Here is a 14906-nt window from a genome sequence, read left to right as displayed (position 1 = left end):
TCTTGTAGAATCACAGAATCATTCGGATTGAAAAGCCCTCTCATATCAAGTCAAACCACTCCCCCAGCAGTGCCAAAGCCACCACCAACCCATGTACCCAAGTGTCACATCCACACAGCTTTTAAATTCCTCCAGGGATATGGACTCCACCACTGCCATGGGCAGCCTGTGCCAGAGCTGGGCAATCCTTTTGGAGATGAAATTTTCTCTGTTAGTCAACCTAAACCTCCCCTGCTGCAATTTGAGGCCATTTCCTCCAATCCTGTCACTTGCTCCCTGGGAGAAGTGCCCAACTCCCACCTGGTTCCTCCCTATTGTCAGGGAGTTGTAGAGTAAGAATGTTCCCCCTGAACCTCCTTTCTCCAGGTTGAGCCCCCAGGTTGAGCTGCTCCTCATCAGACTTGCACTCCAGCCACTTCCCCTGCTCTTTTCCCTTCTCTGGACATGCTCCAGACCCTCAATGTCTTTCTTGTCATGAGGTGACAAAAACTGACCCTAGGTTTCAAGGTGCCTCACCAGTGTCCAGCACAGGAGGATGGTCACTGCCCTGGTACTGTTTGCCACGCTGTGGCTGGCACAGGCCAGGTGCCATTGCCCTTCTTGTCTACCTGGGCATGTGTTTAGCACTGTTGATCAGCATCCCCAGATCCTTTCCTGTCAGGTGCCTTTCCAGACCCTCTGTCCCCAGCATGGAGCATTCCATGGGGTTGTTGTGACCCCTGTGCAGGACCCGGGACTTGACCTTGTTGAACCTCACACCACTGGCTTTGGCTCATGGATCCAGCCTGTCCGATCCCTCTGCAGGGCTTCCTGCCTTCCAGTAGACCCACTCCCACCCAGCTCAGAGTCATCTGTGAAGCAACTGAGGGTGGAAGAGGTACAAGGGACCACTGACTCTGTGCAAGCCAAGTCCACCTTCCCACAGTGCCCGACCAGCTCAGACACTCCTTCCCATGTTCCACCTTGGACCGCAGATTTGTTGAGCTGTGCCTACCTTGCTGTAGAGCACATCCAGCCAGTAATCGGCCACCTTGGCCACGGAAGCGTAGACCTCCTCCAAGGTGCTGCCTTTTAGAAAGGCTTCAAACACAGATGACTGGAATATCTTCACCAGCTGCAGTTCTCCCCGGCGTTTCACCTCAAACCCCTTCAGCTCAGCCAGGGACCCATCCTCATTGAACACAGCATACCTAGGACAGAGTGTGAATAAACCTGGCCTACACCAAGGGATGTGTCCCCCAGGGTGCCCTGGTGTGCCTCCTGCCAGGGTACTTCTCCCTATGCCTTTGTGCCACTATCCAGTATGTTCAAAGGAGCCACAGCAGCACCTGGATGTAAGTACCAATAGCTTCCCTAGCAACCATTTTACCTTGGTCTGGAAAAGGACATCAACTCTTGCCCCAGCTCATCCACACTGACTCATCGAACTACAGCAGAAGGGACCTCAAAGATTATCCAGTCCCGTGCCCCTGCCATGGGCAGGGACACCTTCCACTAGATCAGCTTGTTCCAAGCCCTGTCCATCCTGGCCGAGACACCTTGGGGCAGCCACAGCTTCTCTGGGTAACCTGTGCCAGGGTCTCACCACCCTCACAGCCAAGAATTCCTTCCCACTATCTCATCTAACCCTGCCCTCTGGCAGTGGGAAGCCATTCCCTGTGTCCTGTCCCTCCATCTCTTGTCCAGAGTCCCCCTCCAACTCTCCTGGAGCCCCTTTAGGCCCTGGGAGAGACTCTGAGGTCTCCCTGCAGCCTTGTCTTCTCTAGGTAAACATCCAAACACCTCCAGCTCTCCCAGCCTGGCTCCAGAGCAGAGGGGCTCCACCCCTTGGAGCATCTCCATGGCCTCCTCTGGACTCAATCCAGCAGCTCCATGTTTTTTTGTGCTGAGCACGCCAAACCTTGATGCAGCACTGAGGGTGAGGAGTGACCTTAATTGGTGAAGGATGACCTTAACTGCGTGTAAGAAAGGGCGGGAGATGAGAGCCCAAGAGGGGAAATGAAGATATTAGGAAGAGATTTAGAAAGAAGAAAACTGTCAACTCAAATGCTGGCAGAGTGGTTGACAGGAAACTGGGTGCAGCCATGACACACCTAAGGGAACATCCCCTTCCTCTTGCCTTTTCTCTTGCATTGTTTTGCCTTTCACAGCCCCGAAAACTATCTGTATGTCTCAAAAAAACCCCAAACCACCACTGTAGGAATGATCAGTGAGGAGAGGGGATACTAAAACCTGCTTGGCCAACCCTTCTCCCACCTGCCTACATTCCCATCAGCACAACCTTTCCTTCCTCCACTGACCATGGTGCCTGCAGCCACCTCCAGGCTTGGAGAGTGACCAGGAAATAAATGCTCTAAGATCCCTAAACTGTAGGAATCCAGAGGCCCTGAGGGGAGTCCTACAAGCACAGCCCACTCAGAGCTGAGCAACACTTTGACTCCTGCAGAGGGGTATGAATGCCTGGAGAGGGGCACTGGCAGGGAATGGCGAGTGCTGAACCTCATCCTGTCAGGGATTAAGCACAAAAAAGTCCAGAATTCTGAGGACAGAGGGTACTAGGGAAAGCAACAGCATGGTTTGGAGTCAGCCTGTGGGCTGCCACCCAAAATAATGGATGCTACTGCTCTAGCTCACTCACTCTTGGTTAGGAGGTGGTCGTTGAGAAATCAGTGAAGTTTGGGTACAATTGTGCTGTAACGTGACAGTAATGGCAGAACCTGTCCTACTTACAGATGGAGAGAGAAGGGGAAACACACAGGAGTAGTGTTACTGGAAGTCTATGAACTCTTGCGAGATAGGAAGGCAAGAACTGCTGAGTTTAAACAGATAAGATTGAATACAAGCAGTATTAGATATCTCAGAAGGGAAGTCAGCATTCTCCTGCGCACCTCAGAGCCAAACAGGGCAATGTTTGGTCACTAGGCTGAAGAAATGTAATTTTGCTGTTATATGCTAAAATTTACTGCCATAGTAGCTGAATTCAAAGATGATCTGATGTAAAGAACTTGTTATTTAAAGCCAGTGAGTCAAATGCTGCTGGCTCTGAAGGCAAGGACCAACATGCCCCACATGCACAAAGGCAACAAGATCCTTAGTCTGTTAATTCAGGGAAATAGACAATATTTCAAGCTTTGAAATCTCACCTTTTCTTCAGCTTCTTGCCCTCTTCTTTGGAGGCTGGAAGGATCATGGCCAGGTATGGACCATCCACTTCAAAAAAGATGCTGTTCTCTGAGCGTGTGATATAGGTGAGTGAGGCTGGATCCTGCAGTTCCTGGTACTGGTCATTTGTGAAGCCTTCCTGTGGCACAGCCCCAGGAGAACAGTTTCAATCCACAGCTGTCTGGTCACTCCAGGGGATGCCCCTAGGACACACCCTGCCCAAAGGAACACCTCAGCACCCCTCTGGGATCTACAGCACAATTAGGATTCAAAAGTCAAAACACCTGTCCTGCCTGTTGAGAAGAAAAAGGCTTTGGACCCTAAAATTACATTTTCTTTTTTTTACAGAGCCTGGAGTAAGCAGAGGATAGGTTTAGACCTTCCACTGGACTCCCTACCATCACAGGTAAGCATGCACCTAAGCTGGCCTTTTACAGACCCCCCTCTCTGATGGGGGATATTGAGACTCCTTCTCCATTCAGATGCTCTCCAGAGCCATCACCCCTGACATCTCACCCACTATACAGGGAGTGAAGATGGAAGAGGTGCTCTCCCTACTCATCAGCTCTCTATCTCCTTTTCCCAGGCTGCAGAGGACAGGTGCCAGACTCACCTTCACCAGGATGTTCAGCATGGCACCTGGGTAAGAGATGGTCACTTTTGGCTTCTTGATATTGGTTGACTTGATGACAAAGTTCTCTGGGAAGCTGTTGGGAAGGACACACCAAATCCCATCGGTATCCAGTTCTAGAGGTCTCCTAAGGAAGGAAGGAAAGTCAGGAGTAGAGTGGATGAGAGATGACAATCAGCTCTGTGTCCCCCATGAAGACAGCAGCAGCCTGTTGCACCCACTCTGTTCCTTTCTGCAAAACAAATCCTCAAATACAACAGCAGTGTCAGGAATCTGAATGCTCACAGAATCAGAGAATCACAGAGCACTTGAGGTTGGAAGGGACCTTAAAGCTCATCTCATTCCAACAACTCCTTGTCATGGGCAGGGACAACTTCCCCTAGACCTGCTCAACCCGGCCTTGAAACACTTCCAGGGATGGGGCAGCCACAGCTTCTCTTGGCAACTTGTGCAGAGAAGACTTTCTTCCCAATATTCTGATCTTCCTCATCTGATCCTGCTATCCACCTCCTGATGCAGTAGGAAGCCATTCCCCCTAGTCCCACCACTCCTGGTTGTTGCCCAAAATCTGACTCCACCTTGCTTGGAGTCTCTTTAAGCACTTAAAGGGGCTCTAAGGTGTCCCTGGAGCCTTCTCCAGGATGAAAACCTGGAGCCCTTCCTCATAGGAAATGTGTTCCACCCCTCTGAAAACTCCAGTGTTTAACATGCTCCCACATCTGTCCTAGATGCAAGTGGACCTTCTTCAGCTCAGCACACACTCACCCAATCTGCTCGATCAGCTCTCTGGCCTGGGTGATGATATTTGCCCCTGTGAAGCAGACAATGCCAGCCATTTCCATGGAATACCAGCGAGCTCTGTGAGCAAAGAAGTCACAGTTAAAAGCATGACATGCTTTCTCCAAAATCCAGCCATGGAAGGGCAGGAGGATCTCCAGCGGAAGAAGGGCAAGAAACAAAATACTGGGCCTTGGAACATTTTTCTCCTATGAAATTCTCTACTTATGATGCTCCAGAAAAGCTGAAAACCCACTAAGAGACAAGATTCCCATCATTTAATATCTGATAAGAGTCTCCAGGATGAGGAGTAATGGGTAGAAGCAAGAGAAGAGTGTTACAGGAAGGACCTACTCTCATCTTGGTGCTTCAGGAAGCGACTACATCACCAGGACAATCCTGGTTTCCAAGGGTCCTCTCTAGAGGATCCTGGATGGCCCAGGGCAGACTTACCCTTTCCGCATGACATATCCATAGAAGGAGTTGAGGATGCACTTGTGAGCCAGCTGCAGGGAGTCATAGAGGATCTCCATGTTCTTGCAGCGTTTCACTTCAGAGGCATCTCCTGTCTCCACTGCTGCAGACAGCTTCTTCTTCCACACCTGCATGCCAAGGGCAGAGTCAGGACAATTCCACATATCACTACTCATGGCATCCAACTGGTTTCCACTCAGTCCCAGTATAGCATTGCAGCTGTACAGGAATATCTTTGCCAAAGATCAGCATCACGAATCAAATGTTCCATTTGCTTTTGCAGATCAGGAGGGGTTGGCCAGAGGCACTTTGTCACTTGTCAGAAGAGACTTTCAGCTCCCATCATTGATCAGAATTCAACCAGCACCAGCTGTGCTGCACGATATGTGTCCAGGGAGGAACTCAATACACTGCCTGCTGCAATCCATGATGCCTGGCTAACAGTAGAACCATCAGCCTAGGAAAAGCCTCTTTGTCAGCCCTGGGAACCATGGCAAAAGAGGCAGCTGTGAGGAAGTGCAAAGAAACAGGCTCTCTAACTCTTCCAGATGTAGAGCCCCAGGCATCCTAGAATAGTCTGGGTTGGAAGGGACCTTAAAGCTCATGTCATCCCACCCCCTGCTTTGGGCAGGAACACCTTTTCCTAGACCAGGTTGCTTTAAGTCCCATCCAATCCAACTGGCCTTGGACACTTCCAGAGATGGGGCAGCCACAGCTTCTCTGGTCAACCTGTGCCAGCGCCTTGCCCCCCTCACAGGGAAGAATTTCTTTCCAATAACTAATACGACACTGCTCTCTGTCAGTGAGGAACCAACAGAGGCTTAATCCTTTGAGGTTTTCAGCAAGGGTCAAGAGGTCCCCAGGCTTGGCAAGACAATTTGACCAGCACCCAAGCGTGGTACCTTGTGCAGCCCCTTGAACTCGTATCGGCGGTCCCGGAATGCTCGCACCGTGTCCACATAGAAAGAGTTTTCTCTTTGGCAGATGGTAGTGACTCGCTCCTCCACCTTGGTGACATGGATCTTCTTGTACGCCTTGCGGCAGTAATCTGGTCAAAGGAGGAGGCAGAGGGGGGCTCTCAGGAATGGGTGCCCTGCTACAAAGGGATGAGCAGAGTAGGGATAGGGAGGCAGCTAAGCATAAGGCATGGGTGAACAAGGGACAGTCCTACTGCAAAGGGAGAGGAAAATCCCAGTATGGAAAGATGCAGCACCTCTTTATGGAGGTGGAGGGCAAGGGGGAAAACTAATCACATGGCACACCTACAAACCCAGGCTCTGCCCTGCAGCAGCTGGGTAGTTCTGCTGGACAGCAGACCTCCAGATGATAGGATAATGTGATGTTTGCCTTTCATTAACTAGATTTAGCAGCCTTACAAAAAATGGAGCCATTCATATTTCAGCTCAAGTCTGTGGCTCTCCAAGACAAAGGTACACTGACAGAGGTACCAGTGCCTGGCTCCTCTTAGGAAGCATGCATGATTCTGTTGGGAACCTGGAGAAGTTCTGAGACCAGCCTGACCTCACCCCACAGCCCTATGAGGGGTCACTACTGCTGAACACTGCTCACAAGTCCAGGTTGCAAAACACTGCCAGGATCATGACCTTGATTCATTTTTTTACCTGCCAGACGCCTTTTCTCATACTTGGCTTGTTCTTCCCGGGAGAGCTCGTGGAAGGCACGGGGTCGTCCATCAGGGAACAAGGGAGGGAACTTTTCTGACTCCAGCTGCTGCTGGATGCGGTGGTACTCACTGCGGCTGGCAGGCACTGCAGAGGAGGGCAGTGATCAGCCTCAGGGGAGAAGCAGGAATTTGGCTCCATCTCTTTGGGCTGGACTACATGGTCCTTCTTGTACTTACTGAACTCTCCTCTCCACTGCCACATCATCCGACGTTGACAGTTGGCACCCGGTTTGTTGAAGTCACAGGCAGCACATGTGGCCTCATCCACCATGGCCGAGGGCTGGATGCAGTAACAGACATGCAGGTGTTAGAGGGGACAGGTCCCCAAATGACAACTCATGCTAGAACAGATGCTGTGTGGCAGGAGAGCACAGGTGTGAACATCAGAGACGGTACTCAGTGAGTTCCCCTTTCCAGAGCCTTTCAGGAGCACAAGCCCCTCAAGACAGCTGGGTTTTTGGGAAGAGTTCTAGCTAAAGCTGTAGCTGAGTCTCTGAAGACCTGGCCATCCAGAGAAGGACAAGAGAGATAGGGGAAGGGACTGAAGCACAAGTCTGATGAGAAGCAGCTGAGGAAGCTGGGGGGCTCAGCCTGGAGAAAAGTAGGCTCAGGGAGGACATTCTTGCTCCTACAACTCCCAGATAAGAGGGTGGAGCCAGGTGAGGGTCAGGATCTGCTCCTAGGGAACAAGTGAGGAAACAGCCTCAAGTTGTGCCAGATGATGTTTAGATTGGATATTAGAGAAAAATCCTTCACTATCATCCTATCAGACACTGGCACAGTCTGCCCAGACTGGTACTCTCCTGAAAATATTTAAAAGTCATGTGCAGGTGCCACTTGGAGACATGGGTTAGTGGTGGCTTTGGGAATGTTGGCAGAGTGGTTGGACTCAATGGTCTTAGAGGGCTTTTCCAACCAAAATAATTCCATGATTCCACAATTCCATGTCAGCTTGACCAAATTTCACACCCAGCCATATCTGCTTCCCCTGCCCTGTGCAGAAAGCTCAGCCCTTGCTTTTAAAGGGATCCAGAGGGACCATCAAAGTCATCTGGAAGTCAGATTAGGAGAGACAAGATTGATGTTACCCACCTGCAACCTGTTGGTCAGGATGATGTTGGGGTACATGGCCCCCACATCCAGATGATAAATAAGAGGACACTCAATTCTGTTGGGAACATCCTTCAGGGAATTCAGTTTTCCCTTGATTTCATCACAAACCTGTGGTGAGATAAAGAGAAGTGAAACTAGGGCAGGAAGGAATTAATGAGCCAAATACTTGTTGAATTTGGTTCTTCTTCAAAGGGGCACTTGCCATGGGCTCTGGGGATGGATCTAGAGAACCAAAGGAGCAGATGAGGGACTCCTCAACCCCTGGTGCTTTAGGCTTTGATCTGGACCTCCAGGGTAAAGCTTTTCTGTAGGGATACCTGGCGAGTGGGAGCAGCTGCTTCCTAAATATGACTTGATCAAGGATCCTTTCAGTGCAAATGGGTTAACAGAGAAAACAGCAAAGACCAGAGGTCCCCAGTCCAGTGCTGCCCTCCAAGAAACTCCAGACTTGGATTTGGAGAGGGGCAACCTGCACTTTTGTAGCTGGTAAGAAGTGGGGAACAAAAAGGACAAAAGTATTTGGGATATGTGAGGAGTCTGCCTTCTCCCTAAATTCCTTCCCAGCTCTCTCAGAGCTTTGCTCCTGGTTGAACCTGCGAAGGGAAAAGCAGGAGCTGCATTCCTCGGATGGAGCAGAGACCCTGATCCCCAGGCTGGGCTGCAGGACTCAGCCTGTAGATGGGCTTCTTAGTCTCTCTTCGTAGAGCATAAACAAAACCCAAACAAGCATTTTAGGGTTGCTGTTTCCTGCCCAGCTCAGCCGTGCTGCTGGTATTGTACCTCCTGAAAGTTGGTGACCTGATCCAAGGGCAGACCCTCCTCTTCCTCGATGGCGTGCTGCAGGGTCTTCTCCACATGCTGCACCAGGAAGTCGAAGGCAGCAGGATTCTACAGGGACATGGAGATGGCAGTGAGGCCATAGGCAGCTGTCCCTAGCTGCAGGCAGGCAGCTTCTGCCCTGTCCCTGCTTGGCTTGGCTCTAATCTGTAGGGAACGCACTGGGGGAGGTCATGGAGATACCAGAAACAGGTAAAAAAACCCTTAGGAAGGGTTCAGAAGAAGCTCAGTTTCAGAGAGAGGACAGGACCCCAAGCAACAGAAGCATAACTTCCAAGAACCACTGTCGGAAAAACAAACCCACACCCATCCCCTGCTGTCAACAAGCTCTGGATTGCTTGCTCTTCCAGTGAAGCACAGATGGCCACTTAGAGATCTCCTCCTATCCCATCCCAGCTCAGCTTCAGGTAGCAAGGGTCTCCTGGAGGTTGCCAAGCACTGAAACAGGCTGTTGAGGCCAGTGGTGAAATCACCATCCCTGGAGGTGCTCAGAAGACATGCAGATGTGGCACTTGGGGACATGGTTTAGTGGTGGCCTTGGCAATGCTGGGTTAACAGTTGGACCTGGCAACATTAAAGGGCTTTTCCAACCTTACTGATTTCTGTGATTCTAGGTGCTATCCTAGAAGCCCAGCAGGGAGACACTGGAGATGCCAACAGTGGAAATGCCATCCCTCCCCACCATGCTGCTCTATGAGGACAGGGGCTGGCTGCCGGCCCATTACCATTTTGAAGCGGCAGGGAATATCACTGCGGAAGACCCCAGATTCCAGTGCCTCCACATGGCCTCCCACGTAGGTCTCTGAGTCCAGCACATGCCCATCTTCTGTAAGTTTGTTGAATTCCTGCTCCTGCTTGTTCGGGAAGATGATGTTGGCATGGTAGGCCTGAACCATCAGCAGTGCCTCGCACAGTGTCCCAGATCCTTTTCTTAATACCTGCACATGAGGAACCAAATCTGGTTTCAAATCCAGAAACAGTAGATTTAGATATCAGGAGGAAATTCTTCCCCGTGAAGGTGGTAAGGCACTGGACTGGAACAGTGATCCCAGAGAAGCAGAGAATGGCTGCTCCATTCCTGGAAGTGCTCCAGGCCAGGCTGGACAGGGCTTGGAGCAATCTGGTCTAGTGGACGGTGTCCCTGCCCTTGACAGGAGGGTGGACCAGATTATCATTAAGATCCCCTCTAACCCAAACCAGTCTGTGACTCTGTAAAAGTGCTGTTCAGCACTGGCAAGACTGGACCATCACACAACCTGGACAGCTTCAGCTGGTGACACATCTGCAACACAATTCCATCAAGTGCCTTTGTCAGCTCAACCAGGTGGGAACAGACTGACATGCTTCTTCTACATGCTTAGCATTGACAGCTTTTTTATCATACTCCATATAGCTGACAACAGCCATCAGGAGACACAACTTTGCACGGCCATGACAGCAAGTGAACTTGGCTCAGCATGGATCATTGGACATATTTTCTTGCTGCAGCCCTGCACTGCCAAATCTCAGGTGTCCTCTTACAGAAACCTGTCTCCAACTCCACAGCTGTAGGAGAAAGGAGCAGCCTCTAAATCCACCCTCCCTTCCTCCCTGCCACACATGCAGGCTGTCTAGGCAGTGGGAATCAGATCTATGGCCAGAGTATCCCTCCAGTGTGGGAATCATGCCACTTAACCCAGCAAAGAGATCATCATTTTGAGAAAGCACTCACCTCATCAGGCTCCATGGGAATGATGGTACACAAGGCAAAAATGAAGGGATGCACATACTTCATATACATGTAGTAAGTAGCAACGGCATCGGACACTGAGTAGGTGGCCAGTGTCTGTCAAGGAACAAGAGAAGCAAAGTAATCCAAATCCCATGTGACAGAGTGGCTCAATGACAATGATCTTTCATTGCTTCCTGCGAGACACTTTCCTATCAGCAGGAAGAAGGAAAAGGTGTATTTCTCCACAGCCTAGATTGTAAAGAATAATGTGTTTGCTTCCAAGGCCATTCTGCTTTAGCTCTAATCAAACAGGAACATATCAGCTCTGAGAAAGAACAGGGAAAATGAGCTGAAGGCACAGAATCCACCCAGTTTGGGTCTCAGGAAGCCGCTACAGGGCTCAGCAGAACCTCCTGCCTGTGACACCTGGAGAACTAATCCTCTCCTGTTCCCCCAGCAGGTCTCAGTTCTTTGTGGTGTTTCTGATTTCACTGGTGCTTTTCACTCCACACTGATGTAAATAAATACACAGAATGCACAGTGCAGTGCCAGGGCCAGAACCACTTCAGGAGAATCCTGTTCTTCTCCCTGTGAGCTCTAAGGCATTGGAAGTCTGGGGAGACAGATTCAGTTAATTTCTCAAAATCCACTTCAGCTTACAGACTCAGTCATAGTGCAGCTGCTCTAGGCTTGTTTTCCCACAGAGCACAGGGAGGGAATACCTGAGGCTCCTCTGTGGCCATCCGGCACATCTCCTCAGGGTCCAGCTCCACTGGATCGTAACCCAGTTTTGCTTTAGCTGCTGCTTTCAGGTTGTGACTTCCCACTGGGAGGTAACTGTCTCTCTTCACCCACCTGGACAGAATCAGGAAAATATCAGTTTGTGCAGAGAAAACAGCCCTGGTCATCAAAACAGGGTCAAGATTGTGAAGGCAACCTCAACTACCATGGGCATGTCTCACCAAGCACAGCTCAGCATCCAAGAACAGTGAGTGGGGTACAAGGCTGTCCAATTTTAGCTAGCCCAACCAGAACAACCTCCACGGTCCATCCCACCACCACTGCTCCTAATTTCCAACTTCCAGCTCCCTCAGTGGCTTTAAGGTAAGTATTTCACCACTGAAGAAGACACCACTTGCAAGAACATCCAGATGTGCTACAAAGCTCAGACTGCTCCAGGGGGGAAAACGCACATAAAACCCCAAAGTTCTGTCTCTCCCACGTGTCCTCTCCTCTTCCCTCTGTGTCAGGAGGCTGGTAGGTGAGGCTACAGTCCATCCTTTTCCCTGCTTCAATGGCTGGATCTTAACCCACTCCCACTCCTTCTCCCTTTCTCTGTCCACCCAAGTCAGCAATCAAACACCCAAGGCTGCAGAGCAAGAGCAGCCTGGGAGGCCTTCAGGGGAAGACTTGGCAGCTCCTGTGGGATGCAGCACACCAAGGGGAAGAGACAACACAAAAACAGATTATCATGCAGCTGAAGAAGGTGACACACAAAGCTTCCAAAAGACAGAATGTGAGGACAGTATTCAAATACAACTGTAGGTATTTTATTAGAACTGAAGAGATAAAGACACAGCTATGTGGTAGAGGGGCAGCATTTGGTACCTCAGACAGTCCATGTGGATGCACTGGGATGCTTTGTACTCTCCCTGGCTATCCTTCTGAAACCCAATTTCCTGATACATATTAATTCCATGAGCTGCTGCTCTTGCTTCCACAAAAGGCCTGGGGAAAGAGGCAATATGAAGAGAAGGAGCAGAACAGCTGTTTTCCTGCATCTCCAAGAATGGTTCCATGACCACTTCGTTACAAACTGCCTAAAGAATTTTTCTTGTGATTTATATGTGTATCTGGTCACATATATTGAAACAACCTGGTCTAGTGGAAGGTGACTCTGGTCATGGCAACAGGGTTGGAACAAGATGATTTTTAAAGTCTCTTCCAATCCAAACAATTTTGTGGTTCAAGAGGCAAATGTGCTTGCTTGTATCCTGCACCTGGAGGCAGAGATGCCTGGTCCCTCTCCTCCTGCTTCCCCAGGTTCGTCTGTGCACCCCTTCCAATATGCTCCAGGTCTCTTTTGACCCTCTCTCTGCTCTCCCACGACTGAGCTCATCCATACACTGACATTCCCACATCGCTAAGTCTTTAAAAGTAGCTCAAGCAAGCGGATGGGACTTTTCAGAAAGTCCTATTGCCAAGCCAATGATCACAGGATTTGGTGAGGTGCAGGACATGGCTGCTCCACATGTGGCCACAGGGCCTCCCCACACTGAGCTATGGAAGGACGCTGAGGATGGAACCTGACCTTGCCCTCTAGCTCAGGCGACACCATGGCCGTTTAGTCATCATCCCTGATCTTACCAGTCAAAGAAATCTCCATTGTATGTGACAATGATGGTGGGTTTGGTCTCTTGGACATGTTCAAACCATCTCTGGATTAAATGAGCCTGGGATGAAACAGAAAAGCCATGTATTTTTAGGAACTTCATCTCCTCCACACAGAGGTGGCGGATACCACATAGTTTGTTCCACCCGTCCTCTTTCCTCTTCACCTAGCCCAAACCTGATCTCTCTTGCCCTTATTCCCAAGAAACAAAAGCACAAGCAGACCTGCTGGACTTACTGTACTCCTCAGGGAGGCAACCTGTCAGGGAATGAGATCTCTGGTCAAGAAAAGCTCCGGGCAGGTAAAACTCTGCAGAGCAGAACTAACTTACCTCATCTGGTTCATTAAAGACACAAAATGGACCCTCATACTCAGGTTTGGGAGTAAACTCAAAGTCTTCAATGTTCTCAGAGACAATCTCCCTGTTTGTGATCAGGTAGCCCTGAGGAGGTAACAAGAAGGCAGTGAGGACTGGAGTTGCAGACAACTCAAAAATGCTGTCCAAACAATGGAATGCTTTCCTCTTGAAAGCCAGAGCTTCTGTCAGAGGGGAAAAACATTTTGGGAGTCCTCCGTTGAAGCATCATTGACCATCAGAAAAGGACGCCACAGAGAGACAACACAGGACACCAGTGCTGTCTCTCTCCTGCAAAGAAGCACCAGTAACCTGGGCTGGGTTTCACAAAATTCCCTCTCTGTGCTCTATGGGATACAAAAGTATCCTGTATATCACCCAAACTTCAATGCCATTCCCACAATCACACATCATGCAGCTGGCAGCATGGAAAGCCTGGAGACAGCAGAATTGGAGAGGAATGCTGGGCTGCTTCCTGGCTTTGCTGCCCAAGCCTGAAAGAAACCCTCCTGATATCCTTACCTGCCCATCAATCATGTAGGAGATCATCATGATCTGGTCTGTGTCTGCATCAGGAAACTTCAAAGGCAGTTTGGTTGTTTCAATATCAAAGGCAAGAACAACAGGATCCTGGGCAGAAAAGATTCCAGAGCTGACTGAAAGAGTGGTTCCCATAAAACCCAGTGTTGGTCCAGTAAGTGAACCAGAAGATCCCAGTTAACCATTTTAGTGCTTTACCGACCCAAAAATCACTACCCAAGCCCAGCACTCCCTCTGCCACCACGGTTTTACACTGGCAGTGTGTCAGACACCAGTCCACTGGGGCGGACACCTGCCCAGTGCTCACCGGCCGTTCCACAAGGTCATCTCGGCGGGTGATTTCGGGGGGGTAGGTGTTGCCCCGGTATCGCACGTTGTACCAGTGAGCCTGTGGAGAGATGAGGGTGGGCAGTGCCTTATGGCCACATCCCCACATCACTCTGTCCAGCTGCTGGGGATGCAACTGTGGCAATCACAGGCAGCCCAGAAGAAAGCCTCGAACTATGGCCATGCATTACTCAGGTAGCTTTTCTGTGTGCCATTAACTAAGGGGAAGCCTAGCAGAACAGAAATGAGATTTAGACATGAACTCATCGTCATCAATACCTTTGAAAAGGTGTTGGAGAAAAAAACCTTTTCTACACTTCAGGCGTATGACTGGGAAAGCAAAGCTCACCACATGGATCTTCAGGTCGATGGAAAGGCGAACATGGTAGGGGACATCATACTCCCGCATATCCACAATGTTTTCCATCTGGTTGGCAATTTTTTTGGAGGCTCCTTCCTCATCTGTGCTTAGACTGCCCCCACTCAGAGCACTACAAGAGCAGAGGGAAGCAGCTGCCTTACCCATGTCTCACAGAATCACCAGGTTGAAAGAGACCTTCAAGATCACCAAGTCCAACCCACGCCCTAACACCTCAACTAAACCATGGCACCAAGTGCCACACCCAGTCTTCTTTTAAACACATCCAGAGATGAAGACTCCACCATCTCCCTGGGCAAACCATTCCAATACTTTATCACCCCTTCAGTAAAAATCTTTTTCCTAATATCCAATCTAGATTTCCCTTGCCCAGCTTAAGGCTGTGTCCTCTCATTCTGTCAGTTGTTGCTCGGAAAAAAAGAGACCGACACCCACCCAACTACAACCACCTTTCAGGAAGCTGTAGATAGAGAGTGATAGGGTCACCTCTGAGTCTCCTTTTCTCCAGGCTAAACAACCCCAGC

General features: G+C 50.0%; 1 protein-coding gene across 1 annotated transcript in view; it reads right to left on the bottom strand.

Annotated features, from left to right (window-relative positions):
* The window catches only part of POLE (DNA polymerase epsilon, catalytic subunit), a 33515-nt gene that overhangs the window by 15135 nt on the left and 3474 nt on the right, over nucleotides 1–14906 (bottom strand). The window contains exons 6-24 of the mRNA XM_058851726.1: nucleotides 14353–14494; nucleotides 13984–14064; nucleotides 13659–13766; nucleotides 13113–13223; nucleotides 12757–12842; nucleotides 11998–12117; nucleotides 11112–11244; nucleotides 10390–10503; nucleotides 9404–9616; nucleotides 8622–8729; nucleotides 7821–7949; nucleotides 6906–7008; nucleotides 6667–6813; nucleotides 5947–6092; nucleotides 5024–5172; nucleotides 4559–4651; nucleotides 3776–3920; nucleotides 3144–3301; nucleotides 995–1190 (exon numbers count right to left, since the gene is read on the bottom strand). Of these exons, the coding sequence (XP_058707709.1) occupies nucleotides 995–1190; nucleotides 3144–3301; nucleotides 3776–3920; nucleotides 4559–4651; nucleotides 5024–5172; nucleotides 5947–6092; nucleotides 6667–6813; nucleotides 6906–7008; nucleotides 7821–7949; nucleotides 8622–8729; nucleotides 9404–9616; nucleotides 10390–10503; nucleotides 11112–11244; nucleotides 11998–12117; nucleotides 12757–12842; nucleotides 13113–13223; nucleotides 13659–13766; nucleotides 13984–14064; nucleotides 14353–14494 (2482 nt within the window). The remainder of the gene's footprint in view (nucleotides 1–994; nucleotides 1191–3143; nucleotides 3302–3775; nucleotides 3921–4558; nucleotides 4652–5023; nucleotides 5173–5946; nucleotides 6093–6666; nucleotides 6814–6905; nucleotides 7009–7820; nucleotides 7950–8621; nucleotides 8730–9403; nucleotides 9617–10389; nucleotides 10504–11111; nucleotides 11245–11997; nucleotides 12118–12756; nucleotides 12843–13112; nucleotides 13224–13658; nucleotides 13767–13983; nucleotides 14065–14352; nucleotides 14495–14906) is intronic.

This window comes from Poecile atricapillus, chromosome 16, assembly GCF_030490865.1.
Source record: "Poecile atricapillus isolate bPoeAtr1 chromosome 16, bPoeAtr1.hap1, whole genome shotgun sequence".
NCBI lineage: Eukaryota > Metazoa > Chordata > Aves > Passeriformes > Paridae > Poecile > Poecile atricapillus.
The sequence above is the reverse complement of the archived record's forward strand: the minus strand, read 5'-3'. Positions and strand labels throughout refer to the sequence as shown.